Source organism: Oenanthe melanoleuca, chromosome 28, assembly GCF_029582105.1.
Source record: "Oenanthe melanoleuca isolate GR-GAL-2019-014 chromosome 28, OMel1.0, whole genome shotgun sequence".
NCBI lineage: Eukaryota > Metazoa > Chordata > Aves > Passeriformes > Muscicapidae > Oenanthe > Oenanthe melanoleuca.
This window is the reverse complement of record NC_079361.1, coordinates 2,403,545-2,426,362: the sequence shown is the minus strand read 5'-3', so window position 1 is coordinate 2,426,362 and position 22,818 is coordinate 2,403,545. Positions and strand designations below refer to the sequence as shown.

The 22,818-nt window shown below is 57.7% G+C and overlaps 3 protein-coding genes across 12 annotated transcripts; 1 reads left to right on the top strand and 2 right to left on the bottom strand.

Moving 5' to 3' along the window:
* Positions 1–34: 34 nt before the first annotated feature.
* Positions 35–4,057, bottom strand: LOC130264600 (ectoderm-neural cortex protein 1-like). Of its 8 annotated transcripts, none has more exons than XM_056512907.1 (3): positions 3,985–4,057; positions 1,464–3,260; positions 35–567 (listed from the first exon to the last, which is right to left on the bottom strand). In XM_056512907.1, the coding sequence occupies exon 2, from the start codon at positions 3,243–3,245 to the stop codon at positions 1,476–1,478; it is 1,770 nt and encodes a 589-aa protein (XP_056368882.1). In that variant the 5' UTR covers positions 3,246–3,260; positions 3,985–4,057; the 3' UTR covers positions 35–567; positions 1,464–1,475. The 8 variants fall into 8 exon arrangements, with proteins under 8 accessions (XP_056368882.1, XP_056368884.1, XP_056368879.1 ...); XM_056512909.1 differs by having other exon boundaries at positions 1,464–3,255; XM_056512904.1 differs by having other exon boundaries at positions 3,997–4,057.
* Positions 4,058–5,745: 1,688 nt separating this feature from the next.
* Positions 5,746–8,717, bottom strand: PEX11G (peroxisomal biogenesis factor 11 gamma). 2 transcript variants are annotated; one of them, XM_056512936.1, is made up of 5 exons: positions 8,612–8,717; positions 7,654–7,830; positions 7,402–7,580; positions 7,238–7,288; positions 5,746–6,809 (listed from the first exon to the last, which is right to left on the bottom strand). In XM_056512936.1, exons 1-5 carry the CDS (start codon positions 8,675–8,677, stop codon positions 6,581–6,583), a joined length of 702 nt encoding a protein of 233 aa, XP_056368911.1. In that variant the 5' UTR covers positions 8,678–8,717; the 3' UTR covers positions 5,746–6,580. The 2 variants fall into 2 exon arrangements, with proteins under 2 accessions (XP_056368911.1, XP_056368912.1); XM_056512937.1 differs by having other exon boundaries at positions 5,746–6,806.
* Positions 8,718–9,943: 1,226 nt separating this feature from the next.
* ARRDC2 (arrestin domain containing 2) lies at positions 9,944–22,818 on the top strand. 2 transcript variants are annotated; one of them, XM_056512780.1, is made up of 8 exons: positions 9,944–13,025; positions 19,488–19,554; positions 19,647–19,794; positions 20,131–20,233; positions 20,503–20,759; positions 20,872–21,031; positions 21,268–21,419; positions 21,501–22,818. In XM_056512780.1, exons 1-8 carry the CDS (start codon positions 12,770–12,772, stop codon positions 21,552–21,554), a joined length of 1,197 nt encoding a protein of 398 aa, XP_056368755.1. In that variant the 5' UTR covers positions 9,944–12,769; the 3' UTR covers positions 21,555–22,818. The 2 variants fall into 2 exon arrangements, with proteins under 2 accessions (XP_056368755.1, XP_056368754.1); XM_056512779.1 differs by lacking the exon at positions 9,944–13,025 and adding an exon at positions 18,145–18,519.

Here is a 22,818-nt window from a genome sequence, read left to right as displayed (position 1 = left end):
CACCTCAAGCACACAGAACAGGAAAGGGACACGGTGGATTTTATTCAGATTTATTGAAGCAGCTCCAGGCTGAGTAATAAACACACAAAACTGCTGTATAAAAAACAAATAAATGTACAGAGCCAGCCCATGGGCAAAGTACTGTCACACGTTCTGCCATTCCAGGCTGCTGCTTGGGTGCTACAAGTCCCAGAAGTGCAGTCCTGCAGCAGGTCAGGAGTGTCCTTTCTCCTTTCTAATATCACTGAAACCAAAATAATCCCTCTGGTTCTGGGGATCACATAAGTTAGGAGAAAACTTGGAAACCTTTTGCTGTCTCAAGGGACAGCACAAGCTGCCAGCCCAACGAGGTCCCTCTGTGCCTGTTCCCTCCCTGGCATGACCAAGGGATGGATTTGCAGAAGCAATTCAAAGCCAAAACTGAGTTGCTTGAGCCCTGCTGGTGCTGATGGGCTCCACTGGCTCCCAGCTCACAGACTTCCAGCTGGGAGGAGGTGCTCCTGCTGCCTGCCTGCTCCATCTGGATCCTCAGTCAAGGAAGGCACTTGGCAAAATCAGGTGTGAAGCCTGTGGTGCAGAGCAGAGTATTGTGAGACCAGGGCACAGCAACCCCAGCCCCACTCCTCAGCCTCAAATCCCACAGAAATCCCAGCAATGCCTGATGATTTCCATCTACACCAGGAATTTTCTAAAGGTATCACTGGGTATTTTATTACAGTAAATAGTTTTATTTAGGCAGTAAAACTCTTGGAAGGAGAAAAGGAAAACCCTGCAGGGTCTATGATTCACTGGCATAGTTTCTGCCAAAAGCCTTTAGAAAGGTTTAATTCCAGTTGCAAATGTTGAAAGTCAATCTCTGTGTAGCAGAAAAGCAATGGCATGAAAGGGACACCAGGGAATAATTAGAAGCAGAGAAACCCTGTGTTTATACATAGACAAGGCTTGTCTTATAAATGCAATTACCCACCATTCTGGGACTAAATCCCAGCTATAATCTTGTTCTGGCACCAGCTCACAGCCCTGGCGTCCCACAAGACATTTGGGTGCCACTGGCAGATTAAGTGTGGCACCAGGAGGAGGAGGCTGTGCTAAAAGCAGCAGCTGGAGCCGGTGGCACCACGGGGTCTGTCCCAGCTCCTGCAGACAGCCTGCCTGCAAAAACACTGACTGCTCCAGCCTGCTGGCCCAGGGCGACACCCAATCCTCACACACAGCATTCCCCAAAATCTTTGCACAGCCCAAGATGCCAGGTTAAGAGTCTTGTTATTTATACTGAATTTCTCCCTGCAGCGTTCCAGCACCTTCTCTCTCCTGCAGGGGTTTTAGATCCCACACTACCAGCCTGGAAGTTCTGGAGCTGTTCACACAAGGCTGTTCTCTAGGACAGCTCCAGCCCAGAGCCATGTGAGCCCCTCGGGTTTAACCTGATGGAGAGGAGCTCAGATTGACCCACCAGCATTTACCTTGCAGGTGCCTCAGGCAGAGAGGTACTTCCAGGTGCTGACGAAGGCGGTGGGGATGAGGGAGTAAGGCACGGTGGTGACGCTGCTCCAGGTGTCGGACGAGGGGTCGTAGCAGTCCAGGGTTTTGCAGCGCTGCGCCCCGCAGTAGCCCCCCACCACGTAGAGCCGGTTCCCCGAGGTGACGGCGCGGCAGCTGATGCACTTGGCGGTGACATCCCCGAACTTGGACCACTGGAAGGTGTCGCTGTGGAAGCGGTACGCGGAGCTGGCGGAGAACTCGCTGTCGCCGCCGATGACGATGACGTGGCTGCCCACCACGGCGGCGGCCGTGTAGCGCCAGGGCTGGGGGCAGCTGGCGGGCACCGTCCAGCGGTTCTGGCAGGGGTCGAAGCACTGCACCTTGGGCAGCTTGTTCTGGTTGGCGCTGGTGCCCCCGAAAACAAACAGCTTCATCTTGGCTCCCACCACGGCCGCGTTGCTCACGCCTTCCCGGAGAGGAGCCACCAGCGACCACTTGTCCAGCTGGGGGTCGTAGTGCTCCACTTGCTTGAGGGACACGGAGGGAGAGGCCGGGAAGGCCCCGCTCATGGCCGTGTGACCCCCCACCACGTACAGGCAGTGCTCCAGCTCGGCGGAGCCGTGGCCAAACCGCGCCACCAGCATGGGAGCAGCTTTGGCCCACTCGTCGTGCAGCGTGTCGTACACCCAGACGTCCCTGGAGGCGCCGTTCTCCGAGCCCTTGCCCCCGGTGATGTAGACCTTGCAGCCGATGGCGCAGGCGCTGCACTCCTTGCGGGGGCTGGGGATGTCGGCGCGAGGGATGATCTCGCTGGTTTTGTGGTCCAGCGTGTAAATCTTGTCGCACATGAAGGTCTGGCCCCCGAGCAGCAGCAGGGCCTGGCTGACCTTGCGGGGCCGGGCGCAGCACCCCGTCACCAGGCCGTCGTTCTGCAGGATCTTCATTTTGCACCGCACGGCGTCGGCCACGATCTCCTCCCCCAGCTTGTGGCTGGTCACCAGCTTGTCACAGGCCACCTGTTTCCGCAGGTAGGACTCGGGCAGCAGGGCCAGGCGGACGGAGCGCAGCAGCTCGGGCAGAACTTCGTGGCGTCGGGGCAAATCATAGCGGATCCAGCCTATAACGGCTTCATAGACCAGCGTCTCATCCTCCACCTCCAGCTCCTCGCTCTCCACCAGCTCCAGCAGCTTGTCTTTGGGCAGGCGGAGGAAATCTTCAGTCTTGCAGAGCAAGGTGAAGTTGGCCAAGGCCATCCTCCAGGACAGCTCCAGCAGCCGCTCGCAGCAGTGGGCATCGGACAGCAGCAGCATGTTCAGGCAATTCCCAGGGTAGAGATTCTTCTCCAGAAAGTCAGCCGAAGCATCCCGGATATCCTGGAACTGCAGCATGTCCCCGGCCTCCAGCAGGGACTCGGCGTTCTCCTCGTTGATCAGCACCCGGGCTGAGTAAGCGTAGTCCAGCAGCAGCTCCAGCACCTCGGGGTGCAGCGAGTCGTGGAAGTTGACCTCGGCATCCCTGCTCTCCTTCAGGCCCCCGCTGAACATAGCGTTGAAGTAGCGGCTGCAGGCGGCCAGCACGGCGCGGTGGCACGGGAAGCTCCGGTTCCCTGCCCGCAGCACCACGTCGGTGAAGAGGTTCTGCTGGCGGAGCAGGTTCAGTTGGGTGAGCAGGCTGTCGGCGTGGCCCGGTTTGTGGAAGAGGTGGATGTTCATGGAGCCTGAGCTCGAGCGGGATTTCCGGTTCTCGTGGCTGCTGACGGACATAGTGCTGAGGCTGCTCTGCGAGGCAAAACCGGCGAGTCAGCACGGGCAGTCCCGAAACGGGGCACCGGGAGCTCCCGGACAAACACCCGTGCAGCGTGCACAAACCGTGCACAAACTCCCGTGCACAAAGCGTGAACAAACCGCGCATAAACACCCGCCCAGCGTGTACAGAGCTTGCACAAACAGTGCACAATTCCCCCGTGCCTCGCGTAGTACCGGGGAGGGGGCGAGGTGCGCTGCCGGTGATGCCCGCGCCCAGCCCGCCCCGCGGTCCCGCACCCAGCTCAGGGTCCCCACCCAACTCCGCGGGTTCCCACTTGGCTCAGAGGTCCCGCACCCGGACCCGCCGTGTCCCACCCGGCTCCGCTGTTCCGCGCCTGACTCAGGTATTCTGCACCCGGCCCTGCGGTCCCACACCTGGTCCGGTTGTGCCGCACGGTCCGTCCTATCTCGTACCTGGTCCCGTAGCTGGTTCCTCACCCAGCCCCGTACCCGGTCCCGCGCGGTCCCCGCTATCCCGTACTGGGTGTCGTACCTAGTCCCGTACTCGGTCTCGCCCGGCCCCCGCTATTCCGTACACGGTTTCTGCTATCCCGTACCCGGTCCCGCACGGTCCCCACTATTCCGCACCCGGTCCCAGCCGGTCCCCGCTATCCTGTAGCCGGTCCCAGCTATTCCGCACCCGGTGCCGTGCCCAGTTCCGTGCCCGGTCCCCGCTATCCTGCACTCGGTTCCGTACCCGGTTCCGTACCCGGTCTCCGCTATCCCGTACCCGGTTCGGTGCCCGGTCCCGCCCGGTCCCGCTCCGCTCCGGCTCTGCCGCCGCCCCGCCGCCGCCGCGTGGCCGCCCCGCGCTGGCCCCGCCCCCGCCCGCCCCGCAGCCAATCAGCGGCCGCGCTGCCCGGCGCTCGCTCTTTGTGAATGGGAGGCGGGGCCGGCCGCGCGCATGCGCCGCGCGCTGTGCCCGCCCTGCCCGCGGGCAGCGTGGCCGTGTCCCCTCCCCACGTGTGCGGTGGCCCCGGTGTCCCCTCGGTGTCCCCAGTGTCCCCCCGGTGTCCCCCGGTTCCCACATCGCGGCACGGCCCGGGCCAGCTGCGCCATGGGCCCGGGACGGCGGATCTGAGGCTCCGGAGCGCGGCGGAGCCTTGCGGACGGACTCACCCCGCCATAAAGGGCCATAAACGGGACAGCGCGCCGGGATCAGCGGCCTTTGGATCCCGGCTGCTGACAAAGGCAGGTCCCGGCCGAGCAAACCAGCCCTGCTCAGCAAATGTTCTCCTGCATGGAGCCCACCTCGCAGAAGCGGAGCCCTGCCCATCATCTGCACCAGCAGCACCAGCACAGGGGGCATTCCTCGCCAAGGGAAGGAATTGTCACCCTCTCTCAGAAGCAAGACAAGAGTTGGGCTGATGGTCACAACAGAAAAGAGAAAAAAACCACCAAGTTTTGGGAGGATTTGATCTGCCTGCACAAGATCTTGTGCTAAAAATGAGCGAGTGCTGCCCTGGAGAGGCGGCAGCAGCCACCACAGGTGTTTAAACACTGTGTGTCAGCAGATATCAAAACCACCTCAAGAAAAAAAAAACCCAAATTCCAGGAATTCTGAATTAACCAGTTTTGATTTATCTCTACACGTTCCAGCTTTACCAGCTGCAAATTAAGGTCACTTGCTGAGGTACTGATGAAGTAAATCCACTTAGAGCAGTTTACAATGTCCTTTCTCTACACTAAAATTAATGCATGGTTAAAAATTTTATTAATTTCGCATTAGAGGTTATGTGGGGTTTCTTGTTTTGTTTTATTTTTTAAATTGGCAGAGCTACATATTGTCCTGAGCAGTACTGTGCATCCTGGAGGAATGATTCAGTGGAATTAAGAATACAAAATAAATCTGGTTTATTATTAAAAAGCACTAAACTGCAGCAGGAGCCACCAAAGTGGGTGACAGAACCAGGCAACAGCCAGAGCTGTCCCTAGGCAGGACTTGGGTGCTCCCCCTGTTCAGATACAGGACTGAGAAAATGAGAGAGAAAACAAGAGTCTCCTCCAGGTAAGCCCTGAGTTGTACCAAAACCAGTCAGTGTGGCAGCAAATCCCCAGCACAGCCAGCAAGGCTTCCTCAGGGACACTCTGCAGGGTGAAGGTCCAGATAAACACCAAGGACAGGGCAAAGGATAAAGAGTATCCAGGCTTCACTCTGCTCTTTGAACACAGGCTCCCCGTGTCCAGGCCAAAAACAACAACACAAACCAAGGTCAAACCTCCTGGAAGTGCAGCACGTGCCATGCTGGGTGCAGGGACACGCAGACTAAGCAGAACTCTTTTCAAGGGATGCATTTCCATGGCAGTCAGGCAGGGGCTGGGAATTATTTCAGCAGGAGGAAGGCTGGTGACACATGTGGAGCTGCAGCTCACACAGCACTAATGCTTTGGAGCTTTCCAGAACCAAAGATAAAGAACTTCTCCCTGTTATCAGGAGGAATGATCACTCAAGGCCATCTTTGAAGTATTTGTGTCGTTTATTGTTGGCAACGCCCAGAACTGTAACTGCAAACCCCACCTCGGCATTGGTTTGATTGCTCCTTTGAAAGGTGATTAATACATTTCCTGCTTTTTTTTTTTTTTTTTTTAAATTAAAAAAAAGGTCCTTTGGCAGCTGGTGGAGCCTGGTGGAAGAGCTCCACCCGGTGGCATTCCACAAAGGCACAGCTGGAGCCTCAGCTCTGTGGGAAGTCTCCACTTCCAACATTTCTCCTTAAACGGGCAAGGCAGGCTAGGAAGGTTCAGGCTGCTCCCAGTGGCAATTTCCTGCCCCTCTCGCCTCTGAGGAAACACAGCTGTCACAAACAGCCCCCCTGCTCACTCCTACCTGAGCTCTGGGCATCAGCTCTGAGCCCAAACCCCAAAATACCTGGAGAACTCCCATCCCTGGCTCAGATGCAGCACCAAAAAATGAGCTCAGAGGGTGAACTCACAGGATTCATCCCTTACCAGTTCTCTGTGACAGAACCGTGCCCACTGTGCTCTTTCAAGTGGCAGAAAACACTGGGAGGTTGCATTTGTCTTTTGGGACAGATAGGAGCAACTCTTTTCCCCTCCCCTCTCTGTAGGAGATTCTTGATTTTCAGAGGATTCACCTGAATTACTTCTCTGATGAAGAGTGATAAAAATTGTCAGCTGCAAACAATCCCCTCTGCAATAGGCATCTGGATTCCAGTCCCAATTATGGGATATCTGGCATGACAATTATCGACCCAGGAAAGTTAAAATACACCCTGCCTCACTAAAGGCACTTTTACCATGTGAAAACTGGGCCTGTGAAGCTCAGTTGTGGCTTAAGCAGCTTCAGAATTTGCTCCTCTTGATGCCTGGTAGATTCCAATCAGGGAGGAGATGGTCCCCAGGAGTCCTACTAACCATGGAGGGAACCTTCCTGCCCAGAGGAATCCTGGAGGCAGCCAGTGGATTGCATTGGAGAGATCTGCTGTCTCCATGAGGATGCTCAGAACTTCAGCCTTCACCTGGGCTCTCAGCTTCTGCTGGCTCTGAGGTGAAGAAGTGCTGCTGGAAGGAAAGGTGATATTAGTGACAGTCCAGAATATCCTAATAATTGTGATGGCTACACATGAGAACTGACAGATGTGGGTGAGTTACAGGAAGGATGGAGAGGGACTTTGGACAAGGGCATGGAAGGACAGGACACAGGGAATGGCTTCCACTGCCAGAGGGCAGGGCTGGATGGGATATTGGGCAGGAATTGTTCCCTGGGAGGGTGGGGAGCCCTGGCACAGGGTGCCCAGAGCAGCTGTGGCTGCCCCTGGATCCCTGGCAGTGTCCCAGGCCAGGCTGGACATTGGGGCTGGAGCAGCTGGGACAGTGGGAGGTGTCCCTGCCATGGCAGGGGTGGCACTGGATGGGATTTAAGGTCCTGTCCAACCCAAACCATTCTGGGATTGCACGATCAGCTCTACAGCCACGGAAGGAAACCATACCACTTGTGCTGGCTCAGTTTTCTTCTCAACTGGAACAAGATTCTCAGGGATCTGAAAAGAACAGAGTTATTTCTCATACAGCACCAAACAGGGGGGCTTTTTTTCCTCTTGCACCAATTGTTTCAGCGAGGAGGAGCCTCCCAGAGCTTTGCTGTAGCCCGTACCGCAGGATGCCCAGGAGCAGGGCACAGCCCCACAGCGCCGTGCTCCGCCTCCACCACTTCTGGGAGCCGGCGCGCACGATGCCGACATCCGCCGCCCAGGCCAGGTGCTCGCAGGGGTAGTAGAGCTGGTTGGCCACGTTGCAGAGCACCGAGAGCCCCCGCACCAGCGCGTCCTCGCCCTGCGGGGAGCGGCACATGGGGCACGGCCGCGGCACACGGGCCGGGGCTGCGGGGCCGCGGGGCCGCGCTCACCTCGGGGCCCAGCCCGTAGCTGCAGCTGTGCCGGAGCATGGCCAGGTCGTCGAAGAGGCGCAGGGCGGTGCGGCAGGAGCTGAGCTGGGCGGAGGCGGCCAGCAGCCCCCCGGGCAGCCCCGCGGGCCCGGGCAGCGCTGCCCCCGCCAGCTGGCAGCCGTAGCACAGCGCCCGCACCTGCGGGCACCAGGGGAGGTGATGCTGGAACCAGCGCTGCTGAGCTCTTTTTCTCCCTCTTTTCCTCTTTCTTTCTCTTCTCCTTTCTCTAATTCGCTCCCCCCTCCCCAGCTTCGCTTCCCTTTACCCAAACCCCATTGCCCTGTGCTCCGGGACTCCCATTTCCCTCCCGCGCGTCATTTACCGGTTCAACTTGAATTGTTTGTGGACTCTCTGCCTTTTGTCCTTCCTTCCCACCGCTGTGGAAAGCACTTACGGGTGTCTCAGGTGCTTCCTTCCCTTTAAGGGTGGGTCGCTACAGCACAGTCGGCTCCCGTCGTTCACAGCCCGGTACCGGAGGGATCAGACCCTCACTCACCGCCCGGTACCGGAGGGTTCAGACCCCTCACTCACCGCCCGGCACCGGAGGGTGCAGAACCCTCACTCACCGCCCGGTACCGGAGGGTTCAGACCCCTCACTCACCGCCCCGTACCGGAGGGATCAGACCCCTCACTCACCGCCCGGTACCGGAGGGTGCAGAACCCTCACTCACCGCCCGGTACCGGAGGGTGCAGAACCCTCACTCACCGCCCGGTACCGGAGGGTTCAGACCCCTCACTCACCGCCCGGTACCGGAGGGATCAGACCCTCACTCACCGCCCGGTACCGGAGGGATCAGACCCCTCACTCACCGCCCGGTACCGGAGGGTGCAGAACCCCTCCTGTCACTCACCGCCCGGTACCGGAGGGATCAGACTTTCACTCACTGCTCGGTACCGGAGGGATCAGACCCTCACTCACCGCCCGGTCGCGGCCCCGGTGCGTCTCCAGCGCGGCCACGAGCCCCCCGAGCGCGCCCGCCGCCATGGCAACACTTCCGGGTATGAAGTCACGTGCGGACGCGGGGCACGCCGGGAAGGAGGCGGACGCGTCACCATGGCAACGCGGCCTGGCTGCTCTGCGGTCCAGCCGGGCCCTGCCAGGGAATGGTGCTCGAAAGGGGCTGGGTCCCTCCAGAGGCCGGTGTCCGATCGAGGATGGTGCCCGAAACGGGCTGGGTCCCACCAGGGGCTGGTGACCGACCGGGGATGGTGCCCAGCAGGGTCCCGCTGCCCCTCACGGCCTCCTCACCCCTCCACCGAATCCTCCGCCAGCCCTTTTCTCAGCCCGGTTTCCCCGCTCTGGGGGTTCTAGGCCGGCCCCGCCGCTGCGGGGGTGCTGGGTCGGGCCGGGGTTGATTCAAAGAAATCTGGGAAACCCTACTTTAAGAGGTCCCGTTGTTCCCCGAGGGTCCCGTGTTCCCCTGCACACGGATGTGTCACCTGGGAAACAGGGAGATCTTCCCTGTCCCACCTTCAGAGCCCTCCCAGCCCCCGGCTGAGTGATGGGAGGGGAACATTCTGTGTGAAATCTCTCCATCCTCCTACACCTTCCCTACTCAGCACGTGGGTCCCACCTGCTTCCTCCCGGGCTCCAGTGGCTCCAGTGCCCGGCACAGAGTCACACTCACACTGCTGTCATAATTAAGTTTGTAAGAACTACTTGGATATTTCATTTTCTCTTTTTATACCCGAGTATCACAGAATCCTGGAATATCCTGAGCTGGATCCCTCAGGGATGATCAGTGCAGCCCCTGTCCCTGCCCAGCCCCCCCAAAATCCCACCCTGAGCATCCCTGAGAGCGCTGTCCAAACGCTCCTGCAGCTCTGGCAGCCTTGGGGACCATTCCCTGGGGAGCCTGGGCAGTGCCCAGCACCCTCCTGGGGAAGAACCTTTTGAGTAAATCAAGCTTTTGAGTAAATCAATCTGATTTCATGGAACAGGTTCATAGCACTAAGCAGAGCCTCTCCAGTCTGGGAGCTGGACTTGAGATCCTTGTGGGTCGCTTCCCACTTGGGATATTCAGTGATTCTGATTGTTCTACACTTGTTGTACCCTCAGATGCTGCAGTTATCCCACCTGATGCACCACATCCTCATGACTCACCTCACTGCAATCTGGTGTCAATCCCTCTGCCTCTTCATTACGTAAAATGAATAAAATGAATAATTTCTGGGATATGAACCAGTGTCTTGATCTTTCTCCATCACTACGTTTGTTTTTATAAGTTGTTTTGCATTTATTTTTGGGAGGAAGGAAAGGATTTTGATCAAAAGCTGTGCTTATGCAACCTCAGGAAGGGATGTGGTTAGAACTGGTCATGGAAGGCATTAAGAAAATCCTCCTCTGACATTCCCTCCTGTTTCTCAAGAAGTTAAGAGAGACGTCCCTTCATGCCATGGATCTGTGTTTAAGCTATTTGATTTGCTAAATGTGGAACAGATCACAGTGAATTGGTCTTTTCCTTGGCCCTAAACTCCTGGAGCAGCTCCAGAACTACCATATGGAGTGATATTCCCGTAACTGACACATGAATTTCTTCATTTGCCTCCTCACCCTGAGAGTTGTTTTCTATTTGGGTGAAGGTTTTCAGCAAAGTGCTGACGGCAGAGCCGGCCTTTTCCTGTCTTCAGGGGAAATCACACAGGTGTCTGTGACTGCAGAGCTTTCCTGGTGCTGCCTCCCAATTTACTGCCTCAAATTTAATTTGTATTTTGATTCCATCTGTCAGCAGATGAAAGTTCTGTCAGGACCATGCCAGCCATGCAGGTGCCACACAGGCAGCAGGGGGACTCCCAAAAGACGTGCTACAGCAGGCCCAGCCTTAACAGGCTTGGATTAACACAGGGGAATGGATTTATACCCAGCAAAGCTCCAGTTCCCCTTAACCCCCCTTGGAGTGTGTTCCTGAGCTACTTGAGATGGACCAGTGAGCACCAAACCCTGTCTGCTCCAGCCTCAGGTGGGAGCAGAGTCGTAGATGAGAAATATTTTGAAGGGACAGGAAGGACAGGCAACCAAATCCCTAAGCCAGGGAATGCTGGAGAGAGGTAGAAGGTGACTAAAGTTCCCCCCAGAGGGTCAGAGGAAGAAAATTGTCATGACTAGAGGTGCCCAGCCAGGGTAAACATCTCTGTAGCACCAGCAGAGAAAGCTGAGCGTCTGCCAGGTATGGGGGACAGAGGATGCTGCAGTGCCCGGGTGGGGTGACAAAACAGGGCTCAGGTCTTGGGGCTGCCAAGTTCAGTGGTGCCACCTGCCCCTTTCTCAGCCCCATCCCAGTGAGCTGAAAGCTGTTTTGTCTCCTCAGATGAAATGCTCATCCCAGGGGCTGCCCAGGAGGGCACAGAACCTCTGCAGGGCTGAGCAGAAAGGTGAGCTCACACCCAAGCCCAAAGGCCACTGAAATCCAAAAGGCAAACTCCCAGGTGATCTGTGTCCCCATGGGAAGCCTGCAAGGGCCCTGTCCCCAGAGGAAGGTGATGTCCTCCCTTCTCCAGCGACTGCTGACGCACTCTGAGCTGCCTACACGGCGTGGGATCTCAGAGCCGCCCTTGTGCTCTGCTCTTGGCCCGTCTCTGTGCTGTCACAGGGAACATCTATTTCTCAGACTGAATGAGGACACAAGGAGGTGTTGTGACAGCAAGAATAAACACTAGGAGATTAGCCCAAAGGCGTGGGTGACACATCCCTCAGGATGGCAGGACCCACGGAATGCCTCTGGGCAGGCAGCGGGTGGAACAGAGCAGGTGGGGTGGGAGGGAGCACAGAGGAAGGGCAGGAGATCAAATAGAGTGAGAGGCACCATCAGGGCTCTGTGGGGGATAGAATATTCCCTAATTATCTGTTTGGATTTTGGTGTCAAGGCCTGCAACCAAAGGTCAGTGAACAGCAGGACAGCGAGGCAGCTCTGCCCAGCTTGTGATGAGTGGGCTGTTTTCCCAGAGGTGAGCCCTGTGTTTTTGTTGAGCTGGTCACTCACATGGGTGTCCTGACTGCTGAGCTTGCACTAACTCTGTTTGGGATCTAGGTGTGTTCCAGAGGGATCAGTGGGGGCTGGTCAGCCCCCTCCTGTGGGGGTTGAGCGAGCAGGGTGGCACAGCTCCCACTTCACAAGCTCTTCTCATGCACAGGGTTTGATTCCTGTGGGCACAGGGCTAGTGAAGTTTCACAACTGCTTCAGTCTGTGTGTGAGCAGTGCCTGGGCCCACAGGCCCTGTATTTTCCTTTATGGATTTGACTCTTTATCTTTCAGGAATGGGACAGTCTCTGCTCCACACGTGCTTCAAAGAAACTGTGCACTCACATCTTCCAAGCGCACACAGGCACTCACATCAGTCCTTCATGCCAGCATGTTGTTAAACACCTCCAGTCAAACACCTCAGTTGCATCATTTGGTGAAGTAACAGGGACTTGCATCTGCTCCAGGTCTGCTCCATTACTTTGATGTGACCCTGAGGTGGCACTGCCACCTGTGCTGCTGCAGGAACAGCCACAGGGAGAAGTGGTGGAATTGGAATCACCCTTGGAGGGTGGGAGAGCTGCTGCTGGGAGTCCCTTGTGATTATTCACTTTCTTTTTCACATGGATTTTAATACAACTTCAAACAGGGAAAGCAAAGCTGGCTTTTGGAGTGCAGGCCTCTGCTTTCTGAGCTGCTCTGCCATTCCAGCAGTGCCCCAGGAAGGCTGAACCAGGAAGGCCAAGCAGGCTTCCTTTGATTGCCCTGCTGTGTGAAATCTGCCAGCTGCGTGACACCCCTCCCTGCCAGCGCAGTCCCGGTGTCACGTCGCCAGTGTCTGCGCCTCGGAGATAAGATGAACTCACGTCGTTTTTTTTTTTTTTCTCCGTTAGTTTAAAAACACGTCCCTCATCACCACGGACACATCGCCAGCCTCACGCACACGAGGTCAACGCTAACGCACCGCTGCAAAGCAGGGGCTCAGCCCAACCCCCGGGAAGGCCTGCAGGGTGGGGCCAGGATAAATTCAAGGATTTTGGTGTAGCCTTTGCTCTTGCTCCTTTCCCTGCGAACCCCCGTGAGGCGGCAGCGTGCTGAGGCACGGGGCGCGCGCGGCCATGCAGCCGCCGGGGCGGGTGCGCAGGCTGGCGGTGCGGCTGGAGCAGGCCCGTGCCCACGGCGCCGGGCAGGCGCTGCACGGCCGGGTGCAGCTGGAGCTGCGCGGGGCGCTGCGGGTGCGGGCGCTGGAGGTGTGCGCCCGCGGCCTGGCCGCCGTGCACTGGCTGGAGAGCCACAGCATCGGCCTCAACGTCGTCTACTGCGACTTCACGGCCTACCAGACCTTCCTGCACTGCCACCGCCAGCTCATCCCCGGTAAGCGTCTGTGCCAGGGTGTTGGGGGTTTGGGACGCCCTGGGTGGGTCTGTGTGCCAGGCTGTGGGATTGGCACCCCACTGGGCCATCTCTGTGCCAGACAGTGGGATTGGGGCCCCCTGGGTGGGTCTGTGTGCCAGGGTGTGGGGCTGGGACACGTTGGATGGCTCTCTCTGTCAGGGTTTTAGGTTGGAACCCCCTTGGGTGGGTCTGTGTGCCAGGGCAGGTGATTGGAACCCTTTTATGGGGTCTGTGTGCCAGGCTGTGAGGTTGGAACCCCCTTGGGTGGGTCTGGGTGCCAGACTGTGGGACTGAGACCCCCTTGGATGGGTCTCTGTGTCAGGGTATTAGGTTGGAACCCCCTTGGGTGGGTCTGTGGGGCTGGGCAGGGAATTGGGACCCCTTTGATGCGTCTGTGTGCCAGGCTGTGGGGTTGTGGCCCCTTGGGTGGGTCTGGGTGCCAGGCTGTGGGACTGGGGACCCCCTTTCATGGGTCTGTGTGTCAGGGTATGGGGTTGGAACCCCCTTGGATGGATCTGTGTGCCAGGCTGTGGGATTGGAACCCCTTGGGTGGGTCTGTGTGCCAGGCTGTGGGGTTGGGACCCTCTTGGATAGGTCTGTGTGCCAGGCTGTGGGGTTGAAACCCCCTTATGTGGGTCTGTGTGCCAGGCTGTGGGTCAGGACCCCTCAGGCTGCGGGTTCCCCTCAGAGGAACCTCTGCCCCTGTGGGTGTTGCTGACCCATGCAGGGCTGTTTGCTCCTCTTCTCACCTCGGCAGAGGATTTCTCTCTCTGGCTCTGGTCTTCAGGAGGCTGCTGGCAAAACCAGGGCTGGGGAGCACCAGAGATTTGTGGCTGTTGTTGTGTTTGCACAGGGAAGAGCAAACACGGGTGTCTGTTCACAAGTGAGGAAAGAGCACTCAGTGCTTGAGGCAGTGTTTGTTTTCGGGTCCCTGATGCTGGCCCCGCGTGCCCAGCTGGCACGTTGCTTAGATCTGCAAGAGCACTGGCCACTTGCATGCCACAAGCCATTCTTTGTGTGCTTGGGATGAAATGATCCAGAGCTGAGGGATATGGGATGTCTCAACTGTCCATCTACTCATTAACTCTGGCTTTTCTTAGGATCATGCATGTCTTTTATCCTCCCCTCAATAACAGTGTCACAGCCATTCTTCTGTTGCTTTTTCTCCCCCTTTCCCTGTTTCTCATGGCTTTGTTACCTGTGGCCTGGTTGCCCAGCTCTGGAGATGGCTTTAGGATTTATGCTGAGGGCATTTTATTGTGTCAGTGGCCAAGTGCAACCCAGAGAGTGGTGCCAGCCCAATCTGGCAAATGTAGACTTTGCAGGAATAAACTGGAGGCATGGAAAGAGGGCCTGAATTGGCTTCCTGGAGGTGCTCCTGTCTCTGCACTGCACTGGGAAGGTAATTTTCTCTATTTCTGGATGACTGTGCCCTGCCATCTGCTCCAAACACCTGCACTGCTCTGGAGTTTCTGTCTTTTGGCAGCAGCTCTTCCATGCTGTGCCTAAGGATGTCCCCTTGGCAGCTGCACCTCTACAAAGTGTCCAAATTCCAACTAAGCCCTTGCCCTGGAGTCCAGCAGTGAGGGTGCTGAGCACTTGGCACCTGCTCTGAGTGGCAGGATGAGCTCTATCCCCCATCATCCCTGCAGGAATGTCTGCAGGGAAGCCACAAGCTGCTGCCAGCACGTGTGGATTGTGCTGCTGGGATTGTGTGTGAGAGGAGCCCCTGGAGCCATCAGGGGAAGGGCACTTGGCCAAGGGCTGCAGGAACTGCAGAGCTGCTCAGCCCCACAGGCACCCTGCTCACCTGTAGCCCAGAGCTGATGGTTCCTGGCCCTCCCTTTGTGCACAGTGCTGAGCTGGACTGCCTGGGCAGCAGAGCCTCACCAGAATTTGGGGGCTGCGATTTTATTGTCTCTGTCCATACATAGATTCCTTTTCTGCCTTGTGAGAGGGACACATGTGATCACCAGGGGGTTTTAAGGAAGGGAACAGCAGAGAGAGGCTGTCCTGCAGCCAAAATAACTTCCTTTGGATCCTGCTGTCCCCTGTTCTGTCCCCAACAGCAGCGTGAGAGCCTTCCTGATGTCAGCTGGTGAGAAACGTGCCACCATCCGACAGTCAGTCCCTGTGACTGCTCCTTTCTTGTTGCTTCTCCACGAGATCAGCTGTGTCTGCGTGGTGTTTAAGAAATGCAGGTTTTGTCATGGTAACAAGGCAGTGCAGAGGAGGGAAGACAGGCACAGATAAGCGCCCTCCCTTCTGCTCTCCCCTCAGCTGAGTTTATCTGCAGTTTCCTGGCAGGGTGGTGAGTGCTGGCACTGGGGTGCTGCACTGAGAGACAAGAAAAAAGTGTGCAAGGAGGATGTTCAGGCAGGGCCTTTAAACGTGTGTTGTGTAATCATGTGAGAGAGGGAGCAGGAGGAGAGGAAAAGACAGGGGTGAATGGGCAAAGGCAGCACAAAGACAGCCCTGGACTCTTCTGCATGAGGTGATGGGAGGGTGCCCTAGGATACATAAATAATTGTTGTGCAGTGATCTTTTCTGTCCAAGGATCCTGCAGCACTCCCCAAAGGTGCAGTTCCTGCCCTGGTGAGAGGCAAACATCCAGAAGCCATCTTATTTTCATGGAGACATCCAGGAGAGTTATGGCATCAGGGCCCTCCTTCCTCAATCAGCACCTTAATCCTTGTCCATGCACAGCAGTCCCAAATCTGGCAGGGATGAAGCTAGTTGCTCAGTCTGGAGCACGTGCTTGTGCCAGGCTCTGTGTTGTGCCATCTCACCCCACACTGGGCTGCTGCCTTACCTGTTCACCTGCTGCATTCCCTTCTCCCTGGCGTTCCAGGACACTATGTGTGACCCTGGTTCTCTGGGGAGAAACCACCAGGTCCCAGAGCAGGTCAGGGAAGGGTCAGCTCCCCACAAGCCAGGCAGGGTGTCTGTGTCTGTCTGTCTGTCTGTCCCAGCTCCTGCTGGGAGCAGCTCTGGCCTGGCCAGACTCTAGATGGGGCTGAAGAGTTGGAGATGGTGCCCTGAGCGCTGTGCCCGGCCTGGCTGGCTTTGCCTTGGGCACCCAGGACCTTTCCTGGGTGAAACCAAAAACAAAGCCCTTGGCTGTGCTCCCCTGCAGACCCCAGGAGAGAGGACAGACCCTGTCTGTGTGCAGGGGTCCCAGAGGGGTCAGGGAGGGCACAGAGCCTCGGTCCCCACGTGGTGGCAGCGAGGGACGGCCGAGGGCATCGCGTGCGCTGCCACGGGAGCGAGCGCTGGGGTTTGGTTTGCAGGATCGTCCCGTGGGCGAGGGCTGAGTCACGGCCCAGGGGTGTGTGCCGACAGGCGGGAGGAGGAGGAGGAGGAGGATGCCAAGCAAAGAGAGGGGCCCAGCCAAGGCTCCAGCCCCTCTCAAGAGCCTCCCCACCTCGAATGTCACTGCAGGGACAGCAGGCGCCTTCCCAGAGCTGGTGTCACCAGTTAACTCGCGCTGTGACGTGCCTTCCTTCCTTCTTTCCCTCTCCCTCAGAGCCTTTGCTATGATTCATGTTTGCCCATGGCTGCAAATGGTCTGCACATAAAACAAACCACAGTCCCCTTCCCCTGGGGAGGGAGACAGACAATTCCAGTCCAGCCTTGGAAACAGCTAAAGCAGTGCCAGGCTTCAGCCTAGCTCCATTTTTAAGTGGCTATGATCAACCAAGTTCAGTTTAGCAGGTCCTGCCTGGCATGGCTGTGAGCAACTCAAAAATCCCCAAAACTTAGGCAGCCAAATGCTGAGTAACATTTCTAATGCCTGTTCTGTCTTATCCCCCGTCCGTGCCAGGGGTGCAGGGCTCTCTCTGGTGCTCTGCAAACACGATAGTCATCATTAAGTGGAAGTTTGTAAGTCAGCATTAACCCTTTTGGGGGGCAGAGATTCCTTTCTCCTCCCTTTTACAACATCTCGGGGTGCTGCTGAGAGTGATGTCCACTCTGGGAATCATCAATTCCCAGTTTACACACTTTCACCCCAGCTGAGCACCAGCAACCATGGATGCCACCGATGGAGCAGTCCCCGTGCTGCTCCTGCCCATGCAGGTGGAATTTATCCCAGGGTTTTGGATACCAATCCCAGCAGGCTCTGGTGGAAAACTGGCGCTCGCCTGGTTAACAAGCACAGGGAAGAGGATTGCTCACTCAGTTGCACAAGCTGAACTCCAGCCAGTTCTTGATTTCTTAGAACTAAGTGAAGTGATGTCCCAGACATCACTGCATCGCCAGTTGGCTGTGTCAGGAGCCCAGATCCAGCTGTGGCCTGTTCCCAGCCCTGGGAATGGCTCTTGGGAAGGGAAGGATGTGGGTCAGTGTGTGGTGTGGCCCTTGGCTCTGACCTGGGGGCACTGGAAGGAGAGAGGCTTCAGTGAGGAATCCCCCCTGGCCACAGCCCACGGCTGTGACCCTGGGAATGGGGATTCTGGACAAAGATGGGGTGGGATGTCAGACTGGAGCTGCAGGGGGAGTCTGAGGGGCAAGGATGGGAGCTGGAAAGGAGTTTTGGGGGACAAGGATGGAGGTGGGGGGAAATTTGGGGGGGCAAGGATGGAAGTTAGAGGAGGGCTTGGGGGACAAGGATGGAGATTTTGAGGGGCAAGGATAGAGATTTTGGGGGACAAGGATGGGGATTTTGGGGGGCAAGATTAGGAGCTAGAAGGGAGTTTGCGGGGCAAGGATGGGAGCTGGAAGGGGATTTCTAGGGTCATGGATAGGAGATGGAATGGAATTTTGGGGGGCAAGGATGAAGCTCGAGGGGAAATTTGGAGGGGCAAGGATGGAGCTGGAAGGGAAATTTGCGGGGCAAGGACAGAAGCTGGAAAAGGGCTTGGGGGCCAAGGATGGGAGTGCAGGGAGTCTTGGGGAGGTAGCACCAGGGGGTCACTGGCAGGGCTCAGCTCACGTTGCCCGGCGATGTCTCTGGGTTGCGGAGCCCCGCCGTGACCGGCCCCGGCTCCGCACGGTCCAACCCCCCGGGCAGCTCTCGGCAGCCCCGCTCCGTGCGAGGGGCCGATCCGCACATGCTCCCTGCCTTGTTTTGCAGGGCCGGGCCGGCCCGTCCCGCCCCGCCGGGGCCGCCCCCGGCCGCGCCGGGCGCTTAAAGCCGGGCCCAGCCGAGCCCAGCCGGGTTGAGCCGCATCGCGCCGGTCGGGGCTGAGCCGCGCCATGATTTTCGATCGCCTCAAACGCTTCTCGATCGTGCTGGAGGGCGCGGAGCGGGACGGCCCGGCCGCCTTCAGCCCCGGGCAGGCGGTGTCGGGCCGCGTGGTGCTGGAGCTGGCGGCGGCCGCGCGGCTCGGGGCGCTGCGGCTGCGGGCCATGGGCGCTGCCCGCGTCCACTGGACCGAGTCCCGCAGCGCCGGCTCCAGCACCGCCTACACGCAGAGCTACAGCGACCAGGTGGAGTTTCTGAGCCACCGCGACACGCTGATGGCACCCCCAGGTACGGCATCACCTCCCCGGGTGCGGCCATCCCCGTGCCCGAGGGGCACCCCCCGGGGGTACGGGCGTCCGTGTGCCCGAGGGGCACCCCCCGGGGTACGGGTGTCCGTGTGCCCGAGGGGCACTCCCCGGGGTACGGGCACCCGTGTGACCGAGGGGCACCCCCGGGTACGGGCACCCCCCTGGGTACGGCACCCCCTGCCCCAGGGGCTGCAGCACCCCCGGGGCTGAAATAACGGGTGTGAGGGGCAGCCTGGGCACCCTGGCTGTTGGGTGCTCCAGACACCCCAGCCGGCTGAAATCTGGGTGCCTGGGGCAAGTGATGATGCTTGGGTGCATGGCACCCCAAAACTGCAGAAATCTGGGGGCCAGGGACAGCTTGGCTGCTGATTGCATGACACATTAGCAAGCTGAAATTTGGGTGCATGGGGTGCTTTAGGGTCTGAGCGCTCTGGGAATGGGCTGTGTAGGTCCCCACACATGTTCTGAGTGCACCCTGAAATCAGGGCACCTCCGTTAGGGACAAGATTCCCCCTTTTCTCTGAGCTGTTCATGGCTGGGAAGCCGCATTGGAAAACTGGAGGTTCAGGAGCTTGTTTTGAGTATCAAGGGTTGGTCTAAATGATCCCCTCTGCAAACTCTTGAGGGGCATGGGGGCTTGGCTGGCCACTCTGCCTCCAGCTGGGCATCTTGGGCTCTCACACCAAAGCTGTGGAGCAGGGTGGCTGCAGGATAAAGCAGAGCCCAACTGGGGCAGCTGCCCAGCTCTCCAGGAGGTGCTCCTGGGCCATGCAGACACATGGAATGCAGACAGTGCCCAGCTCTTGTGTCACAGCTGCTCAGCCCTGGCAGAAACTCTACTGTGCCCTCGTGCTGCTCCTTGCTGGGTGCAGCACACCTCTGTGACCTGCCTGGGGAGGAAGTTCTGCAGGAAGGGAGCTAATCCTGCTCAATCTGTTTTGTCCACAGACAATGGTGAGGCCACTGTCCTGCCAGCAGGAAAGCACGAGTTCCCCTTCACCTTCCAGCTCCCTGAGTAAGTTGGCATTTTTGGGTGGAGACAGTATATTGAAAATTAGGGGTTTTTTGAGTGAAACCCTTCTAAAATTGTTTGTTGCTTGTGCCCAGGACCCTGGCCACCTCCTTCGAGGGGAAGCACGGCAGTGTGCGCTACTGGGTGAAGGCCAAGCTGCACAGACCCTGGGCAACAGTGAAGAAAGCAAAGAAGGAGTTCACAGTGATTGAACCCATCGACATAAACACCCCTGCACTGCTGGTGAGCTCCCCCTGCTCCACCCCGGGGCTCTGGCATCCAAAACTTACCCAGGAAGCCCATGGGGAAAGTGTCTGCCTTCCCTTCAGCATTACAGTGCCTGGTTTCCAGAGGGAATATTTTGCCCCCTGTAACTTGTGCCCTCCAGCATTACCTGGGCTGAGCAGAGGTCAGCTGTGCCTCTTTGTTTTTGGAAACTTTAATGCGTTGCAACAGCTTCTTACATCAGATACCTGAGAAGTTGCTGATGCTCCCCGGCAGGTTCTTGGTGCCAGGGAGGTGATTGCTTTGAGTTTCATCCTTAGTTACTAAATAGCCTAAATATTTCCCTTTCTCCAGGCTCCCCAGGCAGGTGCTAAGGAGAAACTTGCTCGTGCCTGGTACTGCAACCGTGGCCAAGTATCTGTGACTGCCAAGATTGACCGAAAAGGCTACACCCCAGGTGAGACCAGGTGCTGGGGCCCTTGAACCTCAGTGGGCTCTGGGGTAGAGGCCAGAGGAGGGGCTTTGGGTCACTGTGAGCTGGCAGGAAATCTTCACTGTGTGCACCTGATCTGGGCAGCGTTCTTGGGTCGCTCCTCCTGGATGAACCCACCTGCTGCCCTGCCAGGCAGCGTGGCCAACCCTTGGTGGGCCTGTGCAGCATTTCCTCAAGGCAAGACTGGGCTGTGCCTCCCCTCCTCACGTGTGTGTGTGTGTCTCGTTTGGCAGGTGAGGTCATCCCCATCTTCGCTGAGATCGACAACTGCACGAGCCGTGCCGTGGTGCCCAAGGCAGCCATAATCCAGACCCAGACCTTCATTGCCCGGGGCACCAAGAAGCAGAAGAAGTCAGTGGTGACCAGCATCACTGGGGACCCCATTCCAGCTGGGAAGAGGGAGGTGTGGCATGGACGGGCGCTGAAGATCCCGCCCGTGGGGCCCTCCATCCTCCAGTGCCGCATCATCCAGGTGGAATACTCCCTGAAGGTGAGGGAATTCCCTCCTGCACAGCTCTCCTCCAGCTCAGGGGAGATGTCTGCCCCTCCAGACTGGGAGAACACCACCAGCTAAGCTTCCCTGCTGCTGTCTGTCTTGGCAGGTTTGTGTGGATATTCCTGGGACGTCCAAGCTGCTCCTTGAATTGCCACTTGTCATCGGGACCATCCCGCTGCATCCCTTCGGGAGCCGCACCTCCAGCGTCAGCAGCCAGTACAGCGTCAACCTGGACTGGCTGAGCACTATCCCAGAGCAGCTGGAGGGTGAGCATCTCCTTCTCCCTGGGATAAACCCCCTGCTCAGGAGAGTGAGATGCAAAGTTCTCAACTGGGCCAGTTTTGCTGGTTTTTTTAACCTATTTTTATTATTGTGGCGCTGAATCGCCTGGGTTCCTTCCTCAGGGAACTGGGAGGGTTTGGGATATAGTGGGTTTGAAGCCCTTTTAACCCCATTTATGGTGAGTGTTTGCTGTTCCCTGATGGTTCTCCTTTCTCTTCAGCCCCCCCTGAGTACTCGGCAGTCGTGTCCAGCCCGGAGGCCGAGCAGAGCCTGGCTCCTCCGTGCCGCAGTGAGCTCGGGGACATCCTGGAGGGTCCCTTCTTTGCCTACATCCAGGAATTCCGCTTCCGACCCCCTCCGCTGTATTCAGAGGTGATTAATCCCTCCAGCCTTGGAGGCTGGGATGTGCCTCTGCAAAACCAGAGGTTTTTGACTCTGGACTTTGTTCTGCAGGTGGATCCAAACCCCTCATCAGACACCATCCGCCCGCGCTGCATGACCTGCTGATCTCGCGAAGGCATGGGCTGTGTGACAGCGTGACAATCCCTGGGGATGGCAGCTTGCACCCTCACAGCACTTGGGTCTGGAAACGGGGACTGGGACCCTGACCCCGCTCACTGCCCTCGGCCACTCCTGCCGTGACTGTGCCACGGGCCCAGAGCCAGCGCGGCCATGGTGGGAGGACACGAGGGGCTGGCGTGTGGAGCGGCTCCGTGTGTGCCTGGGCAGGACACACAGGGTTCAGAACTGCCCCGGGATTTTGGGGTTGGAACAGGGAATACGAGCCCAGATTGCTCTCCCCTTGCCTGCAGTGCCACACTCCAAAATTTCTGTCAGCTCCTGGTGTGGAAAACAGGAGCTCAAAGGCATTTCTCAGGATTACTGGAGAATGTTTGGATGGTGCTCAGGGCTGGGCCCCGGGGCAATGCAGGTGCAGCCCTTCGCCTGTGGCTCACCAGGACTGCAGGTCCCCCAGGCAGTGAAAGGTCCTTTTCTGGCTGGATGAAGTAGAGGGCTCAGCCACTGCTGATAATCTTTGCCACAAGCCTGTGGGTACCTGCGGGGGGAATGGTTTGAGCCACTTAACCAAACTCTAAAAGCCTCCAGGGGCTGATACAAGGACTCAGTGGGTGAATTTATGACCTGTGGTAGTGTTTTGGTGCTATTTACTAAGAACAAGAAAGCTGGTTCATGAATGTCAGCATCAAACCTGCACAGTGTGCTGGTGCCTGCCCAAGATGGGGCTGAAACCAGCCCCCAAACTGTGGTACCAGCACAGGGGGTTGGACTTGTGGCAAGTGGCCAAGGGAGAGAGAGGGAAGCCCAGTCTAAGGCTGGTGGCAGCCACAGGTACTGGTGGGAAATGTAGAGTTGGGATGAATCCTTCAAGGCTGGGAGTCCTTGATGGCCATAAAGGGCTCGGGGGCCCTGGTGGGGTGAGGACACAGCAGCAGCCTGTGCTCACTGGGGTGGGAACCAGGGTGAGAAGGGTGAACTGGATGTTGTGGTGAGGAGCCAGGGGCTGACCCTGCTCACTGCAGGGGGACCTGAGCAGAGTTTGGGGGCCGAGGACCTTTGCATTCCCTCACTGAGACAATCCCTGGCCATGCACAACCAAAGCCAGCGTGCCTTGGGCTCTGTGCTGGGGTTGCTCAGATGAGTCTTTTCTATCTGTGAACACTTTTGTAATGACCACTCTTTGTCTCTACTCTTTTTGTACAACTTTTTGGTGGGGAATTTTTTTTGTCTGAAATAAATTCTTTAAACCAAA